The following is a 25,452-nucleotide window of genomic DNA, read 5'->3' on the forward strand; positions in this document are numbered from 1 at the left end:
GAAACTCCATACGAGATGGCAATGAAAGCCAATTAAAACTCCCCACGTACCAAAATAGGCATACATTCTTGAGGTGGCGCGAGGTCAAACTCCTTTTTGGTCAACAGTTGGGTTACTATATCAAAACCCTTTATCCTAAACGCGTACAGCGTGAGCCATGTCATAAATAATGGGATAGGCCCCTCTTAGTTTGGTACGAAATGGTGTTTTCGTGATTTCTTACAACTCTGGGACCATTTTTTACCATTTTCAGAAAGGAGGCATGAGAAAAGGACCCTACTCCGATCGCGACTTCATCGTAATTCGATATAAATCCAAGGGCATTTCAGTACACTCAATTATATATTTTTTGCACCAAAAGTTTTTTCAATCCTATCCACTTTATTTATTTATTTATTTTTAAAAAATATTTCATTAAATATTTTATTTATTTATAGAAGACTTTGTCTATTTTGGACCACGTTCCTATGTTCTCTATCTTTAGCCCAAACGGGGACATTCTTTCTTTCTTCCTTTCAAACTACTCTCTCTTTCTCTCACTACTTTCTCTCTCCTAAAGAATACAAAGCGGTTAGGCTCTTCTTCTCTTTGCTACAATAATCCATAAGGACGATATTACCCTCCGTTTTCTTCTCAAATCCCCAGCGTCTCCCACCTCTTTAGATTCTACCAACAGTCAAAGATCCTCCTTTGCTGATCAACAAAAAAAAAATTTTCTCTTCTATAGTTTTTTTTTTTTTTGGTTTTTTGTTTTTTGTTTTTTTCCCTCTCATTCTTGCATTTTCTTTTTCTTTCTTTCTGTTTCTTTCCTTTTTTCATGGAAAACAAACATTAACCGCTGAAAAGAAAAAAGAAAACAAACTAAAGCATGGATTTGACTGAAGGAGTGGGAGAGAGTTCGTCACCGCCTAGAAGTTTCGGAAGCTATAGCAACTATGATGTGAGGAACGATGTTTACAATCGGTTAGTGGAGAGCGGCAACGAAGACGCTGTTAGCAATCCTGAGTTCCGTGAACAGTTAGACTCTCACTTCAATCGCTTGCCTGCTAGGTAAAAATAATCAATAATAATAATAAAAAATAAATAAATCCAATTTGATCGCCTTTTTTTTTTTTTTAATTTGTAATCTGAAAAAATGTTTCTAATTTAGTCAATGCTTCCTTTTTCTTAAATTTTTACTTATAGAATCTGTATATGTATTAGTTTTTAAATTTTGAACTACAAGCATTTTGTTTGGGTTCAAGAGGTCCAGATTATAGCACTGTATGTTTTTTTATGGCATATATTCTTATTATGCGATGTGTTTTCTTTATTCTTTAGAATTCTTAGCGGTTCACTACTTCGGTTGCTGAATATGAGCAAGGGTGGGGAGATAGATAGGGCCTTTTTGAGAATTTGAATTGTTTGAACATAATAGCAGACATGTATATATATATATATATTCTGTTATTTGTATTTCCTGAAAAAGAAGATGTGGGATTGGAATTGTTTTAACAATTTTCTATTTCAAAGAGAGAGATAAAAAGAGACATGGTAGCCTATGAAGAAGCATTGCGGTAACTTTTGTTTGTGAGCATCTGTCGCAAAAATTTAATCTATTTATTTGCCTCCCATGATTTTAGGCGTTACTTTATTTTCCATTGGAAGATCTTGCGTCTATGCTTTGATCTCCGTGTGAATATGGTTTTAATATTTAATCCTTTGTTTTTAACCTAGATATGATTTTATAGGTAGATTTTGTCTGCGTATTATGCTAAGGGTGTTAGTCAATTTGCTTATGTGGAAAACAAACTTAATTGCCTTATTTCTGCTTCTTAAATCAGTTATGGACTCGATGTTAACATGGATAGAGTGGAAGATGTTTTATTACATCAAAGGCTCCTTGCCTTGGCAAAAGACCCGGAGAAGCGGCCTGTTTACCATATCCGTTTCTTGGAGGTATACCTTACATTTGATTCAATGATCATTGTTTGGGAAATTGAGATTTTTTTTTCCCTTCAACTGGATTTGTTTTGAACTCAACAGAGAAATCTAGCTATTTTTGGCTCATTTGCAATGAAAACCTAAGTTGTTGATCATGTAGCTTAATTTGACTTTTCTTCTACTTTTACTTCATTAAATGGTCGTAGAATATGAATTAAATAGGAGTATTTTAAAGCATATAACTTGCAATGTACAGGGTGTGTTCATATTATTGTTTTATCTGGACAAATTGAAGTAATAGGTGTCCACCATATTGCCTTTGTCACTTAGATATTAACAAAGTCTTACAATTAGAATACTTAGAATATCTGAATCATAATCCTGAGATTGTTTGGAAAGAAAAAAAGAAGAAGAATGTTTAGGGTACATAACTTCCTGAAAATGTAGATGATTTTAAGTGGCAAGGGAAGATGGGCAACAAGGGGTTGTTCATAATTATGATATAGATTGAAAACTTTTTGAGACTGAAATTTCTTCTGCGTGTGGAATCCTGGAATATGCAGTATAATTTGGTGTGGAAGTAATCAATGTAAGTGCTTCCGCCTGGAGATAGCCCAGACAGCATGGTACTAAAAGGAGAATATATTAGCAGAAGTTATGTTGGTTCTATATTCCATTTTTGCCGCCTTGAAGATACATCTTAATTTTCATGGATGAAGGAGGTGATGTTGAAGAACCTAATAACATTTGGAGTTACTACCTTGTTGACCTCTATTTGTAGTGGCAAGATGCATAAATGGTAAATAAGAATTTTAAGATGGTGAATGGCCTAGATTAGCACAGTAAAGGTGTTGAAGATGACCAGTTTGATGTAGTGATATATGATTTGCTGTGAACTTATAGCTTTTCTGTATGGTTCTCAATCATCCACTAATTGTTTGATATGTGAGGAATTTGTGGCTCATGGTCATTGGGCTGAAATGCGAAAATAAGAAAAGTGGATGTTGGGGTGGTATGTTTGTCTCTGACATCAATCCATCATATATAAGAAGTTTTGTATGGAATATTTTGTCCAATGATTGATAGGTATAGGAAGAAGTTGTCAAACAGAGATTTTTTCTCCAGACAGGTGCTGGCCTATATATCCTAACCACTTAGTGAAGGGATCTGTATCTGTTAAGCTATTTATGTCGTCTAGTGATAAGCGAGCAATTGTATTGGCCAAAAAAAAAAAAAAAAAAAAAAATTGGAAGAAAGAAAGGAAACAATCTGACAAGAGGTTAAGACTGCGAAAACAGATGTATATGGGTTTTACAAAATGTTTACAAGTAATAACATTTCACTAGACAAATTTCAGTTTCCGTTGTTTTAGTTTGTATCATCTTTTAGTTTATAGCACATTTTTATTGTATTCATAAATGTAAATTTTTCATTTATAACAGAATATATGAATGGATATGATATTGAGCCCCTCTCCCCCCTTTTCGTTTTGGTTTCTTTGTACTTCTGCAATTCTTGTGATCAACTAGCCTGTCTTTCTATTACAATCCTAATTGTATATACAGCAAAATAAACAACCCCCCTTATACTATTATATATGTTTAACCCTCCAGTATTACAAATAACATCCTAAACTATAAAAAATGGATAAAAAAACATCGATTTAGCATTAACAATGATCTAGAATAACAAAATTACTCTTGCAAAAGGGAACAATAAATAAAATCTTTAAAAATAAAACTTGAAATTACATGTGTATTGATATGTACCACAGAGTATTAACAAATAGGAGAAGAAAATATTTGAGCTCTTTTGATTAGGGCCCCCTGTTTGGCGTGACTTCTTAAAAGCTGTTTCATGCTTAAAGGCTCAGAAGTTGCTTCTATGTCTGTTTGGATAGTTTTCTGGAAGTGCTTCAAGCTTCCAGGGGAGCTTCTAATCATAGCCAATAAGGAGTGGCTTCTGAGGAAGCTCTTCTAGAGAAGAAGAAGAAAAGAAGAAGCAAATGCTATCTCAAAGAGGGCAGATTCTGTTAGATTTTTTATTTTTATTTTTTTAACAATTTCCTTATTCTCATCATTATCATTCTCTTTCTTAATCCTTTCTGACTGTTCAATGCTGTATTACAAATTTTGTGAAGTTTTACAAATACTGTTCAATACTATATTACATTTTTCCCCCCTATTAGTCATATTATTGAGATTATAGATATAATGGATGCATGTAAAGGGTAGTTTTACCATAAAAGTTTAGTTTTTATTATTTCATTAATGGTAAGGGTTTAATATGTCATATCTTATTATTGTATTTTACGTTGTTTGAGGAGTCTTTAATAACCATGTGATGAAATCTGATAATAATTAGAAATTAAATAATCTCATCCTACTACTTGGTCTTTACCACTTAATAGTTGTATGATTATAGAATACAGATATGGAGTCTTGAAGAGGATATAGATACAGCATTCTTAAAGAGGTAGGATGCAATAAGAAATATGTAAATAATCAATTGTATATGTATTTATAAATGTGACTCGTTATACGAGTTATTGCATATGAATACACATAATAGAATACCAGTAATAAGAGGTATAGCATATATGTCTGTTAGAAACAATAGTAATAACAGAAAACAAATTAGGTTTAGTGAAGCATTAGAATCAAATATGTATTTTAGTCTTAAATTAAATGGTGTTTCAGTGGTTTAAAATTTATAACAGATCCTGTTTTTAAACCAAAACCTGAGAAAGATTTTAAAATTATAACCTTAACACAATATTTTATTTAAAATAACGGCATTTGTCTCGAGTGTATTAAATGCCCTTGTCGTATGTGGGACTGGGATGTATCTGTTCATGATTTTTTTCCCATGCTTGGATGTATTATTACCGCTTATTCTTGCAATGTCTTTATATGCATACTTTATGCTTTGAAAAGCTAGGACAAAATAAGAAAGTTGTAAATGAGGAATAATAAATACGTGCACGAATGCATCATTATATTAATTTTTGCATATGAAAGTGCATAAGAAAACACCAGTAAGACAGAAAACAAATTATGTTTTATGGAGCGAGAGAGAGAGAGAGAGGAGGAAGAATTAAATTAGAATTTTATTTTAAACTTATTTGTGGCATTTCAATGATACAACTGACCTTTTTTTGTCAAGTCCCAAGGAAGATTTTAAAATTATAAATTCAAACCTTACTGTTTATTGAAAATAGTAATAGTGTATTGAGATCTCTTTTTTTATGTAAACATATCTTTGTGTATTTCTTTCCATATCTGATGTGTATTTCCGCTTATTCTTGCTGTCTTTTATATGTATAATTTATGCATTTAGTATACAGTAAAAATGACGGGTTATTTGCGTGCAGAATTCCTTCTAGTCCAATGCATGATCAAATTTACTTAACACTTAAATAAGTGATGTTTAGTTATGTATGTTGCATGTGCCAGCTTTTACACTTTTACAAAAAGAATCCCAGACTACAATACATATAACAGTCTTGAAGATGTACATGATGTACTGTTATAATTTCTTTGTTATGTTAGTTCTGGATTTTCCCTTCTCTTTTTCAGTTTTCAAAATCACAAATTTCTGCTCTCTGTTAAATGATATGCCTGCTCATTTTGACTTAACTGTTTGTTGTTCTTTGGTATACTTGTGGCTGGGTAGAATATTTCTACTAGAACAGAGGATAATGGCAATCAACTATTTACAAGTACTCTTACAACACCTAGGTCATTGTGTGATGCAGCTAATGAAGAAGTTCCTGTGTCACATAAGAGGTATTCCATCTATGCTGATTTACTGTGGATCCTTACATTTATTGCAATTTGTGTAATCACTAGGGTTTCAATGTCACACATGAAAAATATTTTTATTATTTGAGTTATTAATTTTTGTGTCCTTAACCAGCAATCATGCAATTGACTTTGAACCCTGTTCTAAGCTTGAGGACTTAAATTTGGATGTTAGAAATAAATCCAAGGACGTGGAGGAAAGATATACAATGGTGAAACTTCCCAGAAGGTACCTCCTTAGCAAGGCTTTGTCTGCATACTTCTGTTTCTCTTTAATTCTGTAAACTAAGACAGTACTGATGTTTAGCAACCTGGGTGGGGATGAAGAATATTTTCCTATGCTTGTTTCATAGTTCGATGGCTTTAAATTTGAGGAAATTTTACTATCATTAGGTAAATGGTTTAAGGGGAAAAAACAGAAAAAATTCTAGCGTGAGCAATGCCTTTGGGGCATAAACATTACTTACTGGAGCTCCACTGGGGTACATCCAAGGGTTTTAAGGCATACATTGCATTATTGTGTTGCCCAAATAATATGCCTCAAGGCATTGTTGTGCCTTGTCCCAAGCTTGCACCAAAGTGCCTTTATTAAGAAGTTTAGCTGTTAGGAAGTGGGCCTAATTATGTAAATCAAGCTAACACAATCAAAAAATAACAATAACATTATATATTGAAATAATCTGAAGGGCATAATTATGCTTTTAGGTTATGCACGGCGATAACTTTTGAGTTTGTTGTAACAAGCTTTCTATGCTTGTGTCTTTTTGTGGCTTAAAGGACCTTGAATGCATGCTCAATGAGTGGTGGAGCCTTGTATTATTCTATGTCCTACCTAGGGTTTCTTCTCATATATTAAAACCCATAACACTTCATTGGGTCTATTGCATTTTCTTTAATGCTCGTTGTACAAGAAAACTATCATGGTTTTTGTTTGTAAATAAAATTTGGCTTTACAACTGAAAGTATTACACCTACTCTTATCTTCTATGCAGAAGATAAGTTGACTATTGGTGTGTGTGATGCAGGGAAGATGTTGCTCCTATTCCAATCCATGAAGTGATATTCTCTACCATTGACAAGCCTAAGCTTCTTAGCCAGGTATGCATGAGAAGTGTGATGTGTTATGAGTCTAACAATACTTTTATTAATTTATTTTTTTAATTTTAGAATAATCATATTCTTCAAATTGCATGAACTCTATACTTCCAACTGATGTTTCTTGTTATTACCAAAAACTGATGTCTGTTGTCTGGAATCTGACTGTTGCCCGTTTAATTAGTTTGTGTTTTATGTGTTTATTTTTTCACGTTCTGTTGCATGAACTAAACTTGATATGGACTTCGTTATAGGAATATGATATGAAAGTTCAAATCAGAGTTTGAACATAAAAAATCCAGTAGTAGTCTACATTTATATTTGTAAATTAAAGCTGAAGCTCATGTGGTGATGAACTTCAATGAACCATAAGGTTTGGCAAAGTTTGACAGGGGAGGGAGGCTATACGGCTAGAATAAAAGATATGAGTAGTTTGGTAGGGGACTGGGCATGCTCAACTCCTACTGAAGTAACAGTGTGGATTTTGAAGTTGGATTCCTCATTTTCTGTTCATCAATAATTGAACAAGGATCTTTTTGAGTAGGTACTGCTAAGAAAGGTTATTTTAGAGTATGGTTTCCTGGGTCTGCTACATAACTTTACTTTTATGGGTCTCTATTGAATCATTTTGCTCCTGTTAGCAGCTTTATTGCATCTGTATCTGTTTCTATTTTAGCAGTTCTCTTTGTATTTATAATGGGTATATTTTGATTTAAATGATTAGTTCTGATGAAAAAGGTCTATACATGTTGTGTTTTAAGCGTGCGAATTCCTGTGTCAGATTTTATATTTTATAACAGTTTCATAGAAAGGTACTGGCATTAATTCTAGACATATATGTTGCCTCGGTGCTCAATGGTTGGATATTAAGGAGAAAGGAACTAATCTTTCGAAGAAAATCTTTTATCTAGTTAATACTGTCCATGGACCTTCCCAGTAAGACTTAGAGAAAATCAGACTTATTGTCTGCTTCACGTGTTGCAATATGAATGTATCCTTTGAGAAAGTTAGAATCTGGGAAAGAGAAACTGCAGAGAGGAGATGAGAGAAAAGGGAGAGAGAGAGAGAAAAAAGAGAAAAAAGAAATAGAGAAATAGGGAGAAACAAGAATCAACTATGAAAATCCCTTAACTAAAAAAATCCTAATCCCTAATTAAGAAACTCTCACAATATATAATGACTAAATACCATAAAAAGAATCTGAGAAATAGAAATGAGGAAGGAGAAGATACATCTTCAGTAATATTCTATTTTCAAGTTCTCTACCCCTTAGGGTTACAATTTGTCCAACTTTATATTAGACAATTTTAACCAGTATGAAAATAAAATCAACTGTGAAAATCCCTTAACTAATGAAATCCTATTTCTAATTAAAAAACTCTCAAAATGAATAATGGTTTACTACCATCAAATATAGCCTCATGGTCTGCATCAACAAGCTAACAGAATTAACAGAACCTTGCATCTTTTAGATTCCTGTTAAACTAAACTTTTAGCCCTTTTTGTAAAAGCCAAGAGAACTACTAAAGTTGAATAATTTTGAGACTAAAATCTTTCTAACTGAATGTCATTTTCCTCTAGCTTTCTGCTTTGCTGTCTGATATAGGGCTGAACATCCGTGAAGCACACGTTTTCTCAACAACTGATGGCTACTCCTTGGATGTATTTGTGGTCGATGGATGGCCAGTTGAGGTATTTTACTACTTCAAAATGTGTATTATCATTCATTCTGCCCTTTATTTGTTCCGGATTTTTCATACAGTAATTGATTACAAGTCCTTGCTCATTCCGGTAATTATAAAATTTTTATTTCCAAATAAAGATTCACTGATGGAAGCATATACAGATTTGAAGTTCCTTATATTGCATATTGAAAGCTGCTAGTGTGATGATATTAATTATTTTTGTCATTTCTAATTTTCTATTGCTTGTTATTGTTTAAGAATATTTCTTTACCTGAAGCAGCAACTACAACCTTGTCAACTTTATGGGCAGTGCTGTTATTGCTTTTTGTTCCATCAAAATATTATGGTTGTACCACTTTTTGCATGTTTATTAAAAACTATCTAGTCTGTAGTATAATTCTGCATATAACAGTTTTATAATATTCTTATTAGGATTGATGCTTTATAGAAAATTTCAAGTTATTGCATCAAAAAAAAAAAAAAAAAAAAAAATTTTGCTTTTTAAATATTATGAAATTGGTAAACTGGAAAAAGAAAAAATCTTTGGTTTATCCAAGGTCAGCATCCTCATAATATATTAAGGAGCATTTTTGATTACATTTCGTGTATGACAGGGACCTGTGCTGAATCCAAATGTTGCTGACTTTGCAATGTTGTGGTCAGGATACAGATGGTTTATGGGAAGCTATGGAAAAAGCAGTTGCTAGAAGTGAGGTAGCCATTCTTCTTATTTTTCTCTTACCTAATTTTTGGATAGAACTCCACATGCACCCTATCTTGTAGTCTCCTCACTTCATATTTTGAGATAAGACTGGGTTTCTTTTTTGTTTATTCCAATTATTTGAGACCTAATGAAAATTAGCATCAGTATAAAAGGGCCAATGTGTTTTTATCACATTTCATCTTTCTTCTAGCTATTTATGGCATGTTAGTTGGTGTTAAATGTTACATTGTATCTAAGATTTTATTCTGATAAACAATAAGGTTGTTTATGTAGTGGCAAATCACTTGCTCAAGGACAACTGCCAATTGGCCCTACGGGGACAGCCTAGTGGCAATGTCCACACTCCCATATGTAAGGTCCTGGGTTCAGTTCATCTAATGAGCAAAAAAATGGCCAACTACCAATTTTCTGTTGTTTGGACGAAGCAGTAGGAGGTATTTATCAATATTAGGTAAAATAATTAGAATAATTGAGGAAGTTTCAAACTGGAAATGCCTGTGATTTGGCTGGGCATTGCACTTCATTAGCTGTAAAATGACCTTTCTCAAGCGGAGTTATTTTCTAACAGTTTCTATGTATATCTAAACCCAGAATTATGGTCATATCTTATTCCCTGATGTTTCTTATCACACTGTCTTGTTTAGCAATTTATTTGCTTGTCATTTTTTCTCTGTAAGTTCCTTCCTGTACATTTAGATACTGAAGACCAAGAAAAATGTATATTTGACTCTAATTTAATACTGTAGGGTTCATGGTCCAGATCTTCACAATCTCATTCAGCCGTGGAAAAAGCATTGACAGTACAGGCAAAACTTGGAGATTGGGAAATTGATAGAAGATTATTGAAAATGGGAGAACGAATTGCATCGGGATCCTGTGGAGACTTGTAAGTCAGGTTTCAATTCCGGTCATGAATTATAATTACTATTCTTTTCTGTCACCCTGTCTGTTTTGAACCTCTTTTTGTTGTCATCCTTAGGTACCATGGAGTTTATCTTGGTCAAGACGTTGCAGTTAAGATTCTTAGGTCTGAACATTTGAATGATGCTGTAGAGGATGAGTTTGCTCAAGAAGTGGCAATTCTCAGGTGAATAGTTTTTTGCTACCATATTTCACCTGTAACAATCAAGTATTGTTGTGATGCAGAATGTGAGAAGAGTATTATCTTCCGCTGGTTTTTCATCTTTCCTCTAATATCTCTCTCTCTTTTCCTTTTTACTCTTCTTCTCAACCATGTTGTTACCTGATATATCCTGTTCAGAAAAGCAAATAAAAATGTGAAATATCTCACCATGTTTACCTTGGTATCTTATTTACCTATTTTAAATGTCAAAGAGTATTTGTATCAGATCCAGAATTCTATTGAGGTTTTATATTCGACTGGGATGGATGTAGGATGGGATTGCATAGTCTGTGATGTGTAAGATGATTTTTGTGCTTTTGGTTTTCTTTTGTCTCTCTTATATGTATTATCATGTGTGTCTCTGGCATAACATTACTCAACAACACAATTCACTTGATTATTATCCAAGTTGTACTGAATATGGAAACCTCTACAAAATAAATCTGCTAGTGATTATAAAAGAAAGCTTAAAACCTTTTCAGTATGCTGATTGTTTGTCTTCCTTATTTTGATAAAGATTTATTGTTGCACTGCAGTTACAATTCTGAATCTGCATATTGTATATTGCTTCATCTTTAGGTTCCTCATCTTTTGGTTATTTCCAGCTTGCCTGGTAATTTTTAAATTTCGATCACCCCCAAGATTTCTTTTAGGAAGTGGACCCTTTGGTATATCAAGCCAGTACCCTTTTAACATTCCCCCACTTGTAGGCCTGTACACATATAAAACAATACATTAGTAGCAATGTGGTGAGAAGCTTCAAACACTATACCAAACAGGCAACTTGGTTTTATAACGTATTAAGTCATTTGCACTCTTCTGGCTTGGGAACAAATCGAGAATGATTGTGAATATATGTACAAATATTCATCATTTAATTTTGATATTGTTTTTTTATTATTTTTATAGGGAAGTCCAGCATAAAAATGTTGTTCGTTTTGTCGGAGCATGTACACAGTCTCCACATTTGTGCATAGTGACAGGTAAAGAATCTTCGGATGGTTATCATCTTTGGCTTCATGCTAGCTTCCTGCATGAATCTTTCATTCTAAGTGGCATCATATGCCTTTGTATATGTTTTCACTATTGATATGTGCAACCAAGTCTAGATTTTATAGACAAGAAGTGACTCACTGTGACAGTAAAGGGGGAGATCAATATCTTGTTTTCCAATTTCAATAGACAATTCTATCTTCTTTAATTTGTGCCACCACACCCCACCCCCACCCCCTCCCCCACCCTTTTATTTTTTCTTTTATTTATTTATTTTTCCAGTTTGTTCCCGGCCTCTCCATGGTTCCTTAAAATACAATGATGATTACTCTCCACCAATCATTTTTTCTCTTGCCAGCCCTAAAACCTCTCTTACAACAGGGTCTCTCTTGCAATGTGCCTGACATAACCCAGTAACAACTGTAAGAGTATCATTGACCACATATCTCAAGCCACAGAATTCTGGAAAAGGAGATGGTGAGTCTAATTTATGCATACAACACCATATACAACATTATAGTGGCGTTTCCTTTGTTTGTCCATAGAGAAAATCTTCTCCAGGTTGTCTCCAAACAAAATTTGAAAGCAACCCAGTTGAAGCCTCAAGTTGCCATATGATCCCTCGGAAAATTTTCCCTTTCTTTCCCCTGAATTAATTTATGGAAACTCTGAAAGTTAAAAATATATTTCTAAGTACCTCACAGGATAATGAATCTGGCTCTCTTAGCTTAACTATTTGTTTGTATGGTGGTCCAAGGGAAGACACCATATGGTCCTATTTATCTCAACAAGGCAATACCTAACTAGACCTGCTAATTTGAGTTAACTCTGCACAAATCAAGAAGATTCTGGCTACAAGGTTGGGCCCCTATGCTAGTGGTCCAACTAGACTATATGAATCCCATCCCCAACCTCAGATTTGACTTTTCTTTGGATGACTTGCTTTGGTCCTCGTCTTTGTTATTCTCCTTTCTTTCACCCACATACACACTTTGAATGTCCTACAACCTTAGTCCATAACTTCACTTCCCCCATTGCAAATCGGGACAATCACTTGCCTCAGAATTCCTAATCGAAACTCGGAAATGCGTAGTTTTGGTACCTCATCCTGTGATGGGCCCACATACTCCCTACCCAACAAATTAAATTTAATCTACTCATTGAATGGTTCAGTCATCAGAAAGTTTTCATTTTGTGCATGCATTATGGAGCATGGAAACTAGGTATTTGAGTTCTGACCAAGGATGAAATGGTAAATATATCTTTTGATGTATTGACTGGTGGTGATAACTATAAAAGTAGAAAAGCTATGAAAATTATTGATATTTTGTAGATTTGCTAAAAGGTGGATATTTGTCTATATCTTCCGATGTATATTGGTTTAACTATGGGATATATTGGTAGAAGAATGTTTTTGAAACCTTACTGTTAGAATTCATATCCGTTGCTTCCGTTAATTTCTTCCCATACCAATTTTGATACCCTTAATATATACAGATATGTCCATAGATCCAGACCACCAATATGTATTGATATTTTATTGTTCATTATTTTTATGGAGGCTAAGAAATCATATATTGATAATGCTGCTCCTTATTTTGGGCAGAGTATATGCCTGGAGGAAGTCTATATGACTATTTGCACAAGAACCATAACGTGATGAAGCTCCCGCAGCTGCTAAAGTTTGCAATCGATGTCTGCAGAGGAATGGAGTACTTGCATCAAAATAACATAATTCACAGGGATCTGAAGACGGCAAATTTGCTTATGGACACTCATAATGTAAGAACTTATTAATTTGTCTGACTTGCAAGTTCTCTGTTATGGTGTATATATATATATATATATATAGATATATTGCATATTGGCATAATCTTTCCCATATTCGATTCTTTAAAATATATATGTGTGTATATAATATTTAGGTATTTGACGGAATAACAGAATATTGAACTGTAAATTAGTACCATGCTGTTTGTTGAAATGAGTTTCCCATGCCCACATTCTTTGGAAGATTGTAGTACTCCTAGGAAATGATTCTGTTTTAATAGCCAAAAGTATGCCACATCTATTAATCCTAAAAGCGTAAGCTGATAGGAAGTTAACCCAATAATGTATATCAACATAACACAGTACATGTTACTAACTACCATGGCTATTATGTAGTTAACTTCCAGTGAAATACTTGTGTGCTCTGTCACCCTTAAGCTACTTGTATGACAATTCCTACATGGATGTTTACGTAGTAGTTTATCCCTTCGCAGTCATTCTTATGTATTTAAAGTAAATATCATTCTTGAGGAAATTATAGAGTTTTTTTAAGTTATCATCAAACCCTAAAGTTTAAACAACTACAAGATAGAAAGTGTGTCTTATATGTGTAAAACAGTAGATGACTACTAGAAATGGTGTATGATGGGTGTTAGTTGGATCCAAGAAATAAATTACTAGAAATTGGTAGTGACTCAGACATATGACCAGGCAAACAGATATTCAATGATGTTTCTATCAATTCCAAAAGCTACTAGAAATTGGTAGTGACTCAGACATATGGCCAGGCAAACAGATATTCAATGATGTTTCTATCAATTCCAAAAGCTTAAGTTGTTAGGCAACTCAATTAGGTATGATATCTATATTAAGCTATTTTATATATATATATATATATACATTGTTATTGATTTTTGTTTTGTTCTATCATTATTTTGATTTTGAGATTCGGTTCTATGATTTGGAACTAGTTTTCTCACCATGGATTTCTAACCATACATAGTAAGAAGTGATCTTACTTCCATGGGCTGGTTGTTTGTGACTATAAAATTTCGGTTCCGGTCAATTTTACAACAGTATTGCTAATATTTTTGTTGTTTCCCACATCTGAACTACTAATAATTCCATTAATATTGATAGTTACATCCTTTGATAGTTTTATCAAAAAATAAAAAATAAAATGCTATGTCCTTTTATAGAGGCGCAGATTTGATAATTTTACACTTCTATAGTTTGTATTTAAAGAGAAGAAAGGTTTTCATTCCTTTTAAAAAAAAATTTCCTTACTTTTGTCTTAGGTTGTTAAAGTGGCAGATTTTGGGGTAGCTCGTTTCCAAAATCAAGGAGGAGTAATGACGGCAGAAACTGGAACATATAGATGGATGGCGCCTGAGGTTTGCATCTCTTGGTTTTGATATTTCTTTTTCCTTATCTCGGCCTTTTCTCTCATTTAGAATGTTAGGGTCTATTGTTAGGTTGGGCCTTTAGGTTCACCGTTTGGACTTAAAAGAACCTCTATCAAGATCTTGGGACAACTTGGGACACCTTGGACCTTACTTCCTTTTAACGTGGGGAGAATGATACAGAACAAGTTTTGGTTATTATGTAATGATTAATTTCATATAGGATTTCTGGAGTTTATTTTCAGTTTGAATTATTAATTAATTGGTTTGATTTAGTTTTCTTATTAGATTAACAGAACAGGGTCAATTGTAACCCTAACAGAAGACAACAATTGATTATTGAGTAATACCTCTGCTGTTTTCAACTTCACTTTTCTCTCTCGCCTCTCTTTTTACTCGTCTTCTTTCCCAGGTTCTGCATCAATATATTATGAATTTTGTTTTCTTCTCATGCCTTCTGGTCATATCATCTATTAGAAAGTCTCAATACAGATCTTCTATATAGCTGTGTTTTGTTTAGTTTCCATCCATTATTAAAGCCCTCAGATAATGTTATAATATTATGATATTAGGCTCCATAGTTGATATTCTCTCAAGTTACAGATGAGATAATTTCAAATTTTTTAATAAAAGGGATATTAAGTTCCCTCATTTCGATGACCCCAAAAATACAGAAGAGTTGCCTCATTTTTCCTGGATATTGAGATAGTGCTTATGAGAATACAGGCATGCTGGTTTTGCACATCTCATTGCCCTGTATTATTGTTTTAATATTATAGCTAATTTATGCCTTGTATTCCCAAATATCATGTCTTACCAAAATGAATTGACTGAATATCTACAATTCTATAAAGACATTATATACTTAATTACTTTTTATTTACATATTATTCTAATATCTTATTGCTTTTGTTCTGTTTCACTAGGTTATAAACCATCAACCATATGATCAAAAAGCAGATGTATTCAGTTTTGCAATTGTACTCTGGGAGCTAGTGACAGCCAAGGTGTGCCCCATCCCGTCTGTTTGTCCTCTCTGTGAAATATGCATTCTCAAGATATGGTTGTTTTTATGAAAATAATTTTTACTTGTATAAAATTTTGGTATTGCAGGTTCCATATGATTCTATGACTCCATTACAAGCTGCACTTGGAGTGAGACAGGTATAAACATCTTTGTTTTCAGATATGTATTTATGTACTTTTTCTTTCTGTCCATGTCCAATTTCGTGTTGAATTGAACAAGCTTCTTATGTGGAATCATAATCCTTTCTGCTTTACTTATTTGTTGATATTTTATGTTATACTTGCATAAATATTATAACATGTGCATATATAATTTTAAAATGTCTATACTTGATGAGTGAAATGTTGGCATCATGTATTCATAGGCTTCGTTGAACATGCATGTTAAATGGATGTTTAACTTAGTAACACATTATAATTGCTTTTGGAATGGAAAATAAATTATTACTTGTTCTTGGATATTGAATTGTGTAGATTATGATGTTGTTTAGAATTCAAAATCATTGAGCTTTGGCTCCTAATATTTCATGTATAAACTATTTATCCATCTATCCACTTGTTTGTAAACTACTCAATTTGGAAAGGAATGTCAAAGAAATGTCACACAACCTGGACATTCCTTTCGACGGTTGCATTTTGCAGTATATTGCTGTCAGTATGTCTGGTAAAGATGATGCAATTCTGTGTATGATGTATTATGCTAATTGGACAGAGACTGTTGTGTCACTTAATTTCTTGGTTTTTCATTATCCATTAATTTCTCATTAATAATCTGATGTGTTTGCAAATAGGTAATAGATGTTAAATTTCATAAGCATTTAAAAGAAAATCAAGTAAAATGTTGTCCGTAAGGAAAGGAAAATTAATATTGAAATTTAGTAATCTTTTATTATTGCACTCAAATGTTAAGTATATTGTAGTTTATCTTAAAGAGGTGTATCTAATCTTTGACTCCATTAATAGTAGGATTAATTGTCTGATGTTGTTTCTCTAAATGATTCGAGTGTTGCATCCAGGTAGGTACACAGTCTTGATGAACAATTATGTCTAGTTAACACTTGGTATTCTCTTTTTTCAGGGACTGCGTCCAGATCTTCCCGATAATGCACACCCCAAACTGTTAGAATTAATGCAAAGGTCCTGGGATGCTGTTCCTAGCAATCGGCCTTCCTTCTCTGAGATAGCAGCTGAACTTGAAAATCTGCTTCAGGTATGTTCCCATCTAAAGTCCTTTATCTAAAGTTTCTCAATTAAAATGTGCTGTACAATTTGTTTTCTTAAGAAAAAGATATGGAAATTCCTATACACTGGGTCTGACCATAGATTCCAACCATTTTGCATATCTCAGGAAACTCCAGAAGCAGCAAATGGAACCTGAAAATTTTCCTCACAAAACATTTACCACCGGCTCATTTTTAAGCATTCGGATGAGAATTTGTTTTGTTTGTTCTTTCAATTTGTTTTTGCTCTTTTTCTCCCACATATATATATATATATATAGAGGTTAGATTGTACAACAAGGAAAAGTGAAACTTACAAAAGGTTTTTCTGGGATGAAGTTAGGTACAGTATACTCATCCTCAAAACTGGATTTCGTAACAATACAATTGAAATCGTTGTATACTATGCTTTGCCTTGGGGAAGGAGATAATGTATACTTTGTACTGGATGGTGGATATATATCTATAACACTCAGGAAGCTGGTGAATGTTTACTGCAACTTTTTTATTTTTTATGTTCTGTCTGTTGGTTCTATTTTGATATTAGTCAGCACAGCCTTTTATTTTATTTTATTTTATTTTTAATAGCCAAATCTGATAGTTAAAACTTCCTCTTCTTTGTATCATCAGATTGGTGATTGGAGCAGGCTTAGCAAAACAAATTCAATCAACTTTCCTGCTCTAATTGAAAGAAACTATAATTTCACCGATCATCGATTTGAGGTAGATAAATTTTCACGCTCTTTATGTAATAATTCCTCTTGTATAGTCCATCACTCCATCTACACCAGCAGCATGTATTAATTGTATTTATGCATGCTTTGTCGGCCATTTTTTCAAAGACAAATATTTGCTTTTAACTTGAATAAGATTATGTTAGTGGTATTATTTTTTTATTTATAAAAACAAAGTTTTTTAGTACATAGTCAAAACGAGCTTCTCAAATTTAAGGACTATATTGTTTCTTTTTTCTGATAAGAAATAATAAATCTTGTGATTGAATGAATTAATGTAATAATCTGTTTTGGTGTTGCGTGCCAATGGAAGCAATTATCTGTACTCTGTTTATGGTCTTGTGGATCATATGCGATTGATTGAATTTTGTGAATTATAAGTGATTAATTGAATTTGGGTTTAACCCTTCGGTGCAATGAGACGTCAATAAATTATTTACTTTCACATCTACGTTACGCGTTTGGAGACTTAATTATTTTGATTTAGGATTTGATTTGAAATACTTTAAAAGAATTAAAAGCAAAGTTGCTTTATATCACCTGTCATTCTTTGTTTGTTTGTTTGGTTTTTTTCCTTCAAAGAGATAATTTTTAACCATTATCTAATAATATTTTTGTTTTGATAAATCATTAAACAAAACGTAAGTTTAAAGGGAAACAAATTGTATAAAGAGGGATTGAAGATTGGTTGGATTTTATTCGATGTTATCTCAAAGTCAATTGAAATGGTAGATGATCGAAGCCGGTGCAGTTATGGCCCTACTTATCATAAGCCATGCCCACCATGCCCACTACGTTGGCAACCGTATTTTCCTTTGAATCCTTTTAATCATTTACCTTTAATCATTTATATATTTGCCATATAATTAATTTTAAACCCATCTTAATTTATACTTTAGGTTGAGGGAAGGTGAATTTACTATCGGGTCCTTAAGAGGATCAAAGAGAGGCTTTATTTGTGATTTTTTTTTTTTAAACCAAATTACAATAATTTTTTACTTTTAAAAGTGTGGGTAATGTGTTTGAATCCAAAATCTGATAGTGTTGGTGTGATTTTCTTGATTGTATATAAAAAGAAGAAGAAGAAAAAAAAAAAAATTGAAAAGAAACTTTAATAGTTTCAACAACTTCGAATCTTTCATTCATTTTTAGAAGCCAAAGTGAAAGACAAAGATCCGCCTTTAAGTTGAAGATAAAAGCCAATATACGAACTTTAAAATAAATTAATGGTGGTTTATGGAACTTGTATTATTGTGTCATCTTCCCCCAATTTTCAACAAAATCCCTTTCGTGGGTTCCTGGTTCTTGTCGCGTCTTATTGTCTGGAATCTCCCAGTGGTCTAGCTGTCTAGGAAATTTTTTCTTCTTTTCAGCCAATTCTTATAGATTTATTGTTTATAGATTTAATTTTTGTTTTAAATGAAATATGTTTTTATTTTAAATGAATTTTCAACCTTTGACTTAGGCCTAAGAATGGTAAAAAATGAAATGATCAATAACAAGATATTTTATAAAATTAAAAAATAAATAAATAAACAGATATATATTATAATTTTGACCGGAATTATTTCAATGGGATCAAGTGACACTATTGAATATGCACACGTAGACCCGGTTTGGCTGCCGACAATATTTACTTCATCCACCACAGTTCACCACCTACCACGGCTGCTAGAAAGCCAAGATGTGTTTAAATAATTAAAAAAAAAAAAAAAAAAAAAAAAAAACTCTTATAACAATGTTACATTTCATCTTACGTTTGTTTTATGAAAGTAATTTTTAGATATTGATTATTTTGTGTTTTCCGAAGATTTTCTCTTTCATTAATACCATTATTTTTCCATATTCTTTATTTATTTTTTTTTAGAATTTATAAATATCTTTCTTTAAATTTAATTTTGGCTACATCGTATTTTCATCTGCAAAAAAATTACTTTGATATACACAAGAGGTATTTCGTTTGCACATGTAAGCATGGAAATATGAAAAATGTACATGTGAAGACTTTAAAATTGTTGTTTGGGAGTTAATTCAGAGGTAAAATTTATTTATTTATTTATTTTTAACAATAATTCGAATTTGAAATCCCATATTCATATATAAAAATAAAATAAAATTATATAAGGAAATGAAATTTAAATATATATATATATATATATAATTTAATTTCTAGAAACAAAAATATGTACAAAATGAGGAGAAGGTCTTTTTTTTTTTTTTTTTTTTCATTTTCTGAGTTACTTTACAGCATTACATGATAGTACATACTGGATTATCATGTCTCTTCTTTAGGGTTAAATCTTGTATCCCTGGCCTTTTAAAGAGGAGGAGGGGAAAGAAAACTTACTGTTAATTTGTCTGAAAAGAAAACTAAAGATAAAAAAATTGAGAGAGACAATTGATTTGAAAGGTTTTGATCATATATATTATATATGCTGCATTGGTGTAAATCACTTAATATATATATTTCCTAGGTTGGAGAAACATGTACTACACTTGATTCGATAATACATATAGACCCCACAGCTTTGATTGATGCAAGAAAAATCAATTAAAACACATACTTTAAATGCTTTCGTGATCAGAAATTTACAGCTCAATTCATGATTGATATTTATCTCCTCTGCGAAATAATATCATGAAAATATGGAGTAATTTTCCTTGGAAACAAACAAGAAAACATATAAATTTTCATCAGCAGAAGTTAGATTGAGACTGACATGAAAATGTATACTCTACCGAAAATCGTCCATGTTCGATTCAATCATTCCAAAAAATTGCTTAAGAATTGAGTGTGGAAAATCGTCCATGTTCATTTAATTGATTGTTTCATATGCCAATTTGCTTAAGAATAAGAATGTACAAAGAAATATAGGGAAACAGAAAACAGACTTTTGTTTCAATTAAAGGCTAGAAGTATAATATCACCTTCTTTTCGTTATTCCATATGAGCTCACGTGAAAGCACGTGCTGGAGGTAATCATAGAAAGCTTGCCAAGGCTGACCTTGGTCTGAAAGAAACCAAATTATAGATTTGAAGCTACCTAATTTCTGCCTAATCCAATTTCTTCTATAGCATTGTTACATAATTACATGTTGAATAAAGAAAATAGTTTGAAAGGGATTGTTTAGATAACAAAATCGATTCGTTTTCTTCTTCATTAAAAGATATGAAGTGAATAGATGAGATTCATTTTTCTCGTTGGACTTTTCCTATACTTTTATATAAAATATTGATCCGATTTCATTTAATTAAAAAAAAAGCTTAATTAATATGTGATTGATTTTTATGGAAGATAAACAACTATAAATTCGTTGTATACACACAATAAATTTTTCTGGTTACTTTAAAAATTTTGTGCTATTTATAATGAAATTATTATTTAAAAGGTATATTTCTAGTCGCAAGATATCATATTATTGATATTTAAAAGAAAAAGCAATATATATATATATATATATTATGAATTGGCTAGTCGACACCGCTAAAGTAAAATGTGCTTTGGATTTCAAATCAGTTTGATAGAAAACACATTAAAGATTCTTTAACAAACAAAATAAACATATTGAAGACATAAATATGTAAATGTTTCCATATTTTGGAGGATGAATAACCAATCACTATGAACAGAGAAGGACCAAAAAGTGGAAAATGGAAAACAATTTGGTGTTGGTATGAAAAAAAACGTGTGGGCCAGGGTTAACATATCTCTGAATAATATATAGATTAAAATTGTCTGTCTTCTTAATGCATATGCTAGGAAAAAAAGGAATAATCAACTTTTTTGGACCTCTAAAAGTAAATTTATTTCATCAAATATTATATGGAAAATGGGCAATACATGTGCTTGGAAGGGTCAGAATCAATATTTTCATCTCCAAATCAGGTTTTTTTATTTTTATTTTTTTATTTTATTTTAATTTTTTATTTGGTTTGGTTATTCTTTTCCAGCTGGTTTTAGTTTCTTTTATTATTAGTGAAGACAAAAAAATAAAAATAAAAAAATAAAAGAGTCCCATCCAGCCAAATTACGTGTACGTGTGCTTCTCCACCATTATTGGGACCCCAGTTCCCACCACGCGTGTTTATTTATCGAAAATTTGTTCATTGCAAGTTGGTGTGAAGAATCTGTCACATGCTTTTGTTCACTTATGTTTTTTGCTGCAAGTTGGTAAAAAACGCAACAGTCTGACATTGGTTCAGACAATGATAAGAATCCAATGCCAAGAAAATGAAATTTCATGTAGCAATTTCTAAATTTGTTTTTGAAGTATATAGCCTCTCTCTCTCTCTCTCTCTTTCTAAATTTATTAAATATACATATATGTATTGGTTTAACTAAATCAATTACATAATTCCGCAGAAAAAAGTGAGTGACAAAACGCATGCTTAAGAAACATTATTGTGAGGAATCATGACTATATATCTATATTTATACATATTTGCATGTAATATTAAATTCAAAATGGTTGAGTTACCATTCTTTTAAAAAATTTAAGTTAATGAATGCATCATTATTATATTTATATATATTTTTAATATCTTCGCTCATTTATAGATCCGATCATCTTTCAAATTCAATTTGAGTTTTTCATGGGAGTAATTGTCAAATCTAGAAACATAATCCAGCTTTATGAATTCTTTCTTATATCAAATTGAATTATATTAATCTTTTCAAAAGTTTTAAAGTTAATGAGAAAGGTATTATATTTATATATTTTTAATAGAAATTACACAATTGGAGATCCAGAATAGATCTTAATAGGGAATATATGCATGCTCTCCAATCTTCACTAATTAGCCAGAGATGAGCAATGTTTTTGTTAATTTCCTCTCAAATGGAGTCTCTGTTACCAAGGAATCACATGTAGTCATATTCATAAGTATGAAACTGTCCAAAATACATTATCCAATTGAAGATATTATGGCGATTCCAATTCCACACCACAAGGGTTTGGACAGAATGGGCAAAAGTCATTCAAAAGAGTTATGGAATCGGACAAAACATATTGGTCCATTCCGTATGCATAGGGGTGATTCTACTGCCACAGCTCTTGCATGAAAATTAAAGCTTTTCAATTGACTTTGCAGTACCTTTGATTGGCTTTTATTTACCCTCCAAAGATGCACCATTTTCCTAATGGGAAAAGTCAATTTATGCTTGATTTAATTAATTAAATAGGGGAAAAAAAAAAACAGGTTTTGTAAATTAAAATCTGGATCTCTCTTCGCATGCCTTTATATAGGTGAAAAGGCATTGAATCTTTACACTGACCCCTTGAATTCACCAAAGACGGCCTGTAACTTATCCGGCAAACGACTTTGAATCTAATGACAGATTTTGTTTAGTAGTTAATTAGTACTATGTTCATGCATATATATATATATATATATTATATTTATGTTTCTAGGTACTATATATTTATATATTAATTCTATGGGAAACAGACTGTAATACTTAATATTCATGTACCTTTGAAAATTGTTATTAACTTGTGTTTTACATTAATGGTGATATACAAATAAAGGACTATAAAACCCCAAAAATTGTACATATGAAACCGTACAATAACAAGCATGATTGTGATTTTAGCTAACTGATAATGACATTATGTTATAAACAGTCAACGTAATAATTCTTGTTATCGATCGACATTTTATCTTGACCTACATTTCACAATATCTAATCAACAATTTGTGTGGAGTTAGTGAATTCTAGCTGGAAAATTTAATCTAAAAAAACTTTCTAAAAAAATTATTGCTAACAAAGAAATTAAAAAAGTGACCCCAAAAAAAAAAAAAAAAAAGAGTAGATTAAGTTGTCGAAGTAATTCAAATTCTGTTTTTATTTAGCCTAGTTGAAATTAACAAACTGATTACTAACACTGAACTATATTTAAGAAAGATGTAATTGCTTCAAAAACAAGGTCTAATAAGCAATGTTAATTGGAAAAATCGCTTTATCAAATACCATCATTTAGGTAAAAAAATTTGAATGTTTAGTTAAATTACCAAAAAAAAAATAAAATTATCAAATACACAAAAAAAAAAAAGAAAAAAAGAAGAAGGGAAATTAAGATAATATGACAAAAGATACATAGAAACAAGTTAAACAACAATTTTGGGGTGGGATATATATATAAATATTATATACATAGAGAGTGCCATTGTCTGTTTGTAAAAGATTTTTCCTTAGTTTTTGGCTTATAATTCTTGTATTCAAAACTGTGTGCCATGGAAGCGGAGAAGATTCAGCAAAGCAACGAGTAGGTGAGAAACATCCCATAATTTCTTTTCTACCGACAAATCCTAATAACAAACTTCTAAAACTAAGCTAATCAATCAATTACTTTGAACGCCTAACAAAGTGTTTTTTTTTTATAGAAAGAACGCCTAACAAAGTTGAAATATTTTATTAATGTCATTTGCGGTCCCCAACGTATTATTTATTTATTTTTTTCATTTTAAATTAAAAAAATTATTCCAGACTCTTCTACGTACTGTATGATGGACATGGACACTACCATATCATATTATGTGCTCATTGTCTGATTTAATTTAATTTATTTCATCCAGTGCGTAAAACAAAAAGTTAAATAATTTATATAATATTTACATTAATTATATTAATTAATTTAATTTTTATCAGTACGTCATAAATATTATATATATATATATATAGTTAATTTTTAATTTATTGCATTGTTCAAAGCTTAATATTGGTTTTTCAGTCAATAATTTGTTGGGAATTAAAAGAAAATTAAACGTTATAATTATATGGAGTATGGACCTTTCGTTTGGTTGAATTATTTAGTTTTAAGGTTTAATTTGAAATGCTGAAAAGCTGGAAGAGTGACAACAATTAGCAATGACCGGACTATACGGCAATAATTAAAGGAATTTTATAGATATATATAGCCAAAAAAGAATTCCCATGGAATGCGGTAATTAATTAATTAATTCCATGATGTATCACTAAATCTAACTTTATACTATGATGTATCACTAAATCTAACTTTATACTATGATGTATCACTAAACCTAACTTTATTTTGAGACAGACACATTCACACGCGGATTCGATGTCATATAACATGTTAACTCTTGAGACTGCGAGATCTATTCTTCTTAACAAATTAAATTGACTATCTTGAAATATTATATATATACATATATATCTATCTATCTATCTATGTATATATTTATATACAATCCGTTTATGATGTGGACAGTTCTTATGCGAACCACAATATTTGTGATAATTTTTTATAGTATTGGAGATGATTTTTTAAAAAATCATCGTTAATACTATAAAAAATTATCATTAATACTTCAATTTTTATACCAACCGTCTCATCATAGAATTTTCATATTTACGTACATATATATATATATATATATATATATATAGTTGACATCAGGTATCAAATAAATCTATTAGGATGTGTAACCAAGTGCCATATTTTAATATATTATTATTTGCTTCATTTTAATTATTTGACTTTTAAACGTAAGAAGTTATGACGGTGGGATCTGGGATGAATAAATATATTTATACATTTAACGTCTATTTACGGATCCTATTACGTGGTTCGATGTCGTAGACTTGTAGGGTAATTAATTTATACCCCGAAACTTCCACAGCATCTGCAAAATGGAACATTTGACTGAAGTAGTTTAAACTACTTGTTACTGTCTCAGAATATCTTATTTGGTTTTAAATTGTTTATATAAATCAAACACATGTCCACTTGGTAGTAGAATATTGTTGACCATTTTCTTTTCTTGAAGGAAAAAAAAGAAAAAAAAAAAAGAAGAAAAAAAGGTGACCTGTAATGGAACTTAATTATTGCCACGATCAAGATAAAAACAAAATATCAATTGATTAATAATTAATTAAAAATCTCTAAGCTCAGTCTAATCTGTACGGTCAGGGCAATTAACGGACACCA

General features: G+C 31.5%; 1 protein-coding gene across 1 annotated transcript; it reads left to right on the forward strand.

The window, feature by feature from the left end:
- Window positions 1-479: 479 nt before the first annotated feature.
- LOC107403422 (serine/threonine-protein kinase STY46) lies at window positions 480-17,265 on the forward strand. Its single transcript, XM_016010307.4, has 16 exons — window positions 480-1,050; window positions 1,824-1,938; window positions 5,599-5,711; window positions 5,842-5,955; window positions 6,752-6,824; window positions 8,403-8,513; window positions 9,170-9,220; window positions 9,977-10,116; window positions 10,210-10,317; window positions 11,263-11,336; window positions 12,953-13,128; window positions 14,415-14,510; window positions 15,446-15,526; window positions 15,633-15,683; window positions 16,624-16,755; window positions 16,894-17,265. The coding sequence occupies exons 1-16, from the start codon at window positions 869-871 to the stop codon at window positions 16,921-16,923; spliced, it is 1,647 nt and encodes a 548-aa protein (XP_015865793.2). The 5' UTR covers window positions 480-868; the 3' UTR covers window positions 16,924-17,265.
- Window positions 17,266-25,452: the final 8,187 nt, after the last annotated feature.

This window comes from Ziziphus jujuba, chromosome 5 (genome assembly GCF_031755915.1).
Source record: "Ziziphus jujuba cultivar Dongzao chromosome 5, ASM3175591v1".
Classification (NCBI taxonomy): Eukaryota; Viridiplantae; Streptophyta; class Magnoliopsida; order Rosales; family Rhamnaceae; genus Ziziphus; species Ziziphus jujuba.

Excerpts from the sequence above, each read along its gene's own strand:
- LOC107403422 (XM_016010307.4), top strand. The coding sequence starts at position 869 with ATGGATTTGACTGAAGGAGTGGGAGAGAGTTCGTCACCGCCTAGAAGT. Across the intron at positions 5,712-5,841 it reads GTTCCTGTGTCACATAAGAG|CAATCATGCAATTGACTTTG; the intron begins GTATTCCATCTA and ends GTCCTTAACCAG. Across the intron at positions 5,956-6,751 it reads ATGGTGAAACTTCCCAGAAG|GGAAGATGTTGCTCCTATTC; the intron begins GTACCTCCTTAG and ends TGTGTGATGCAG.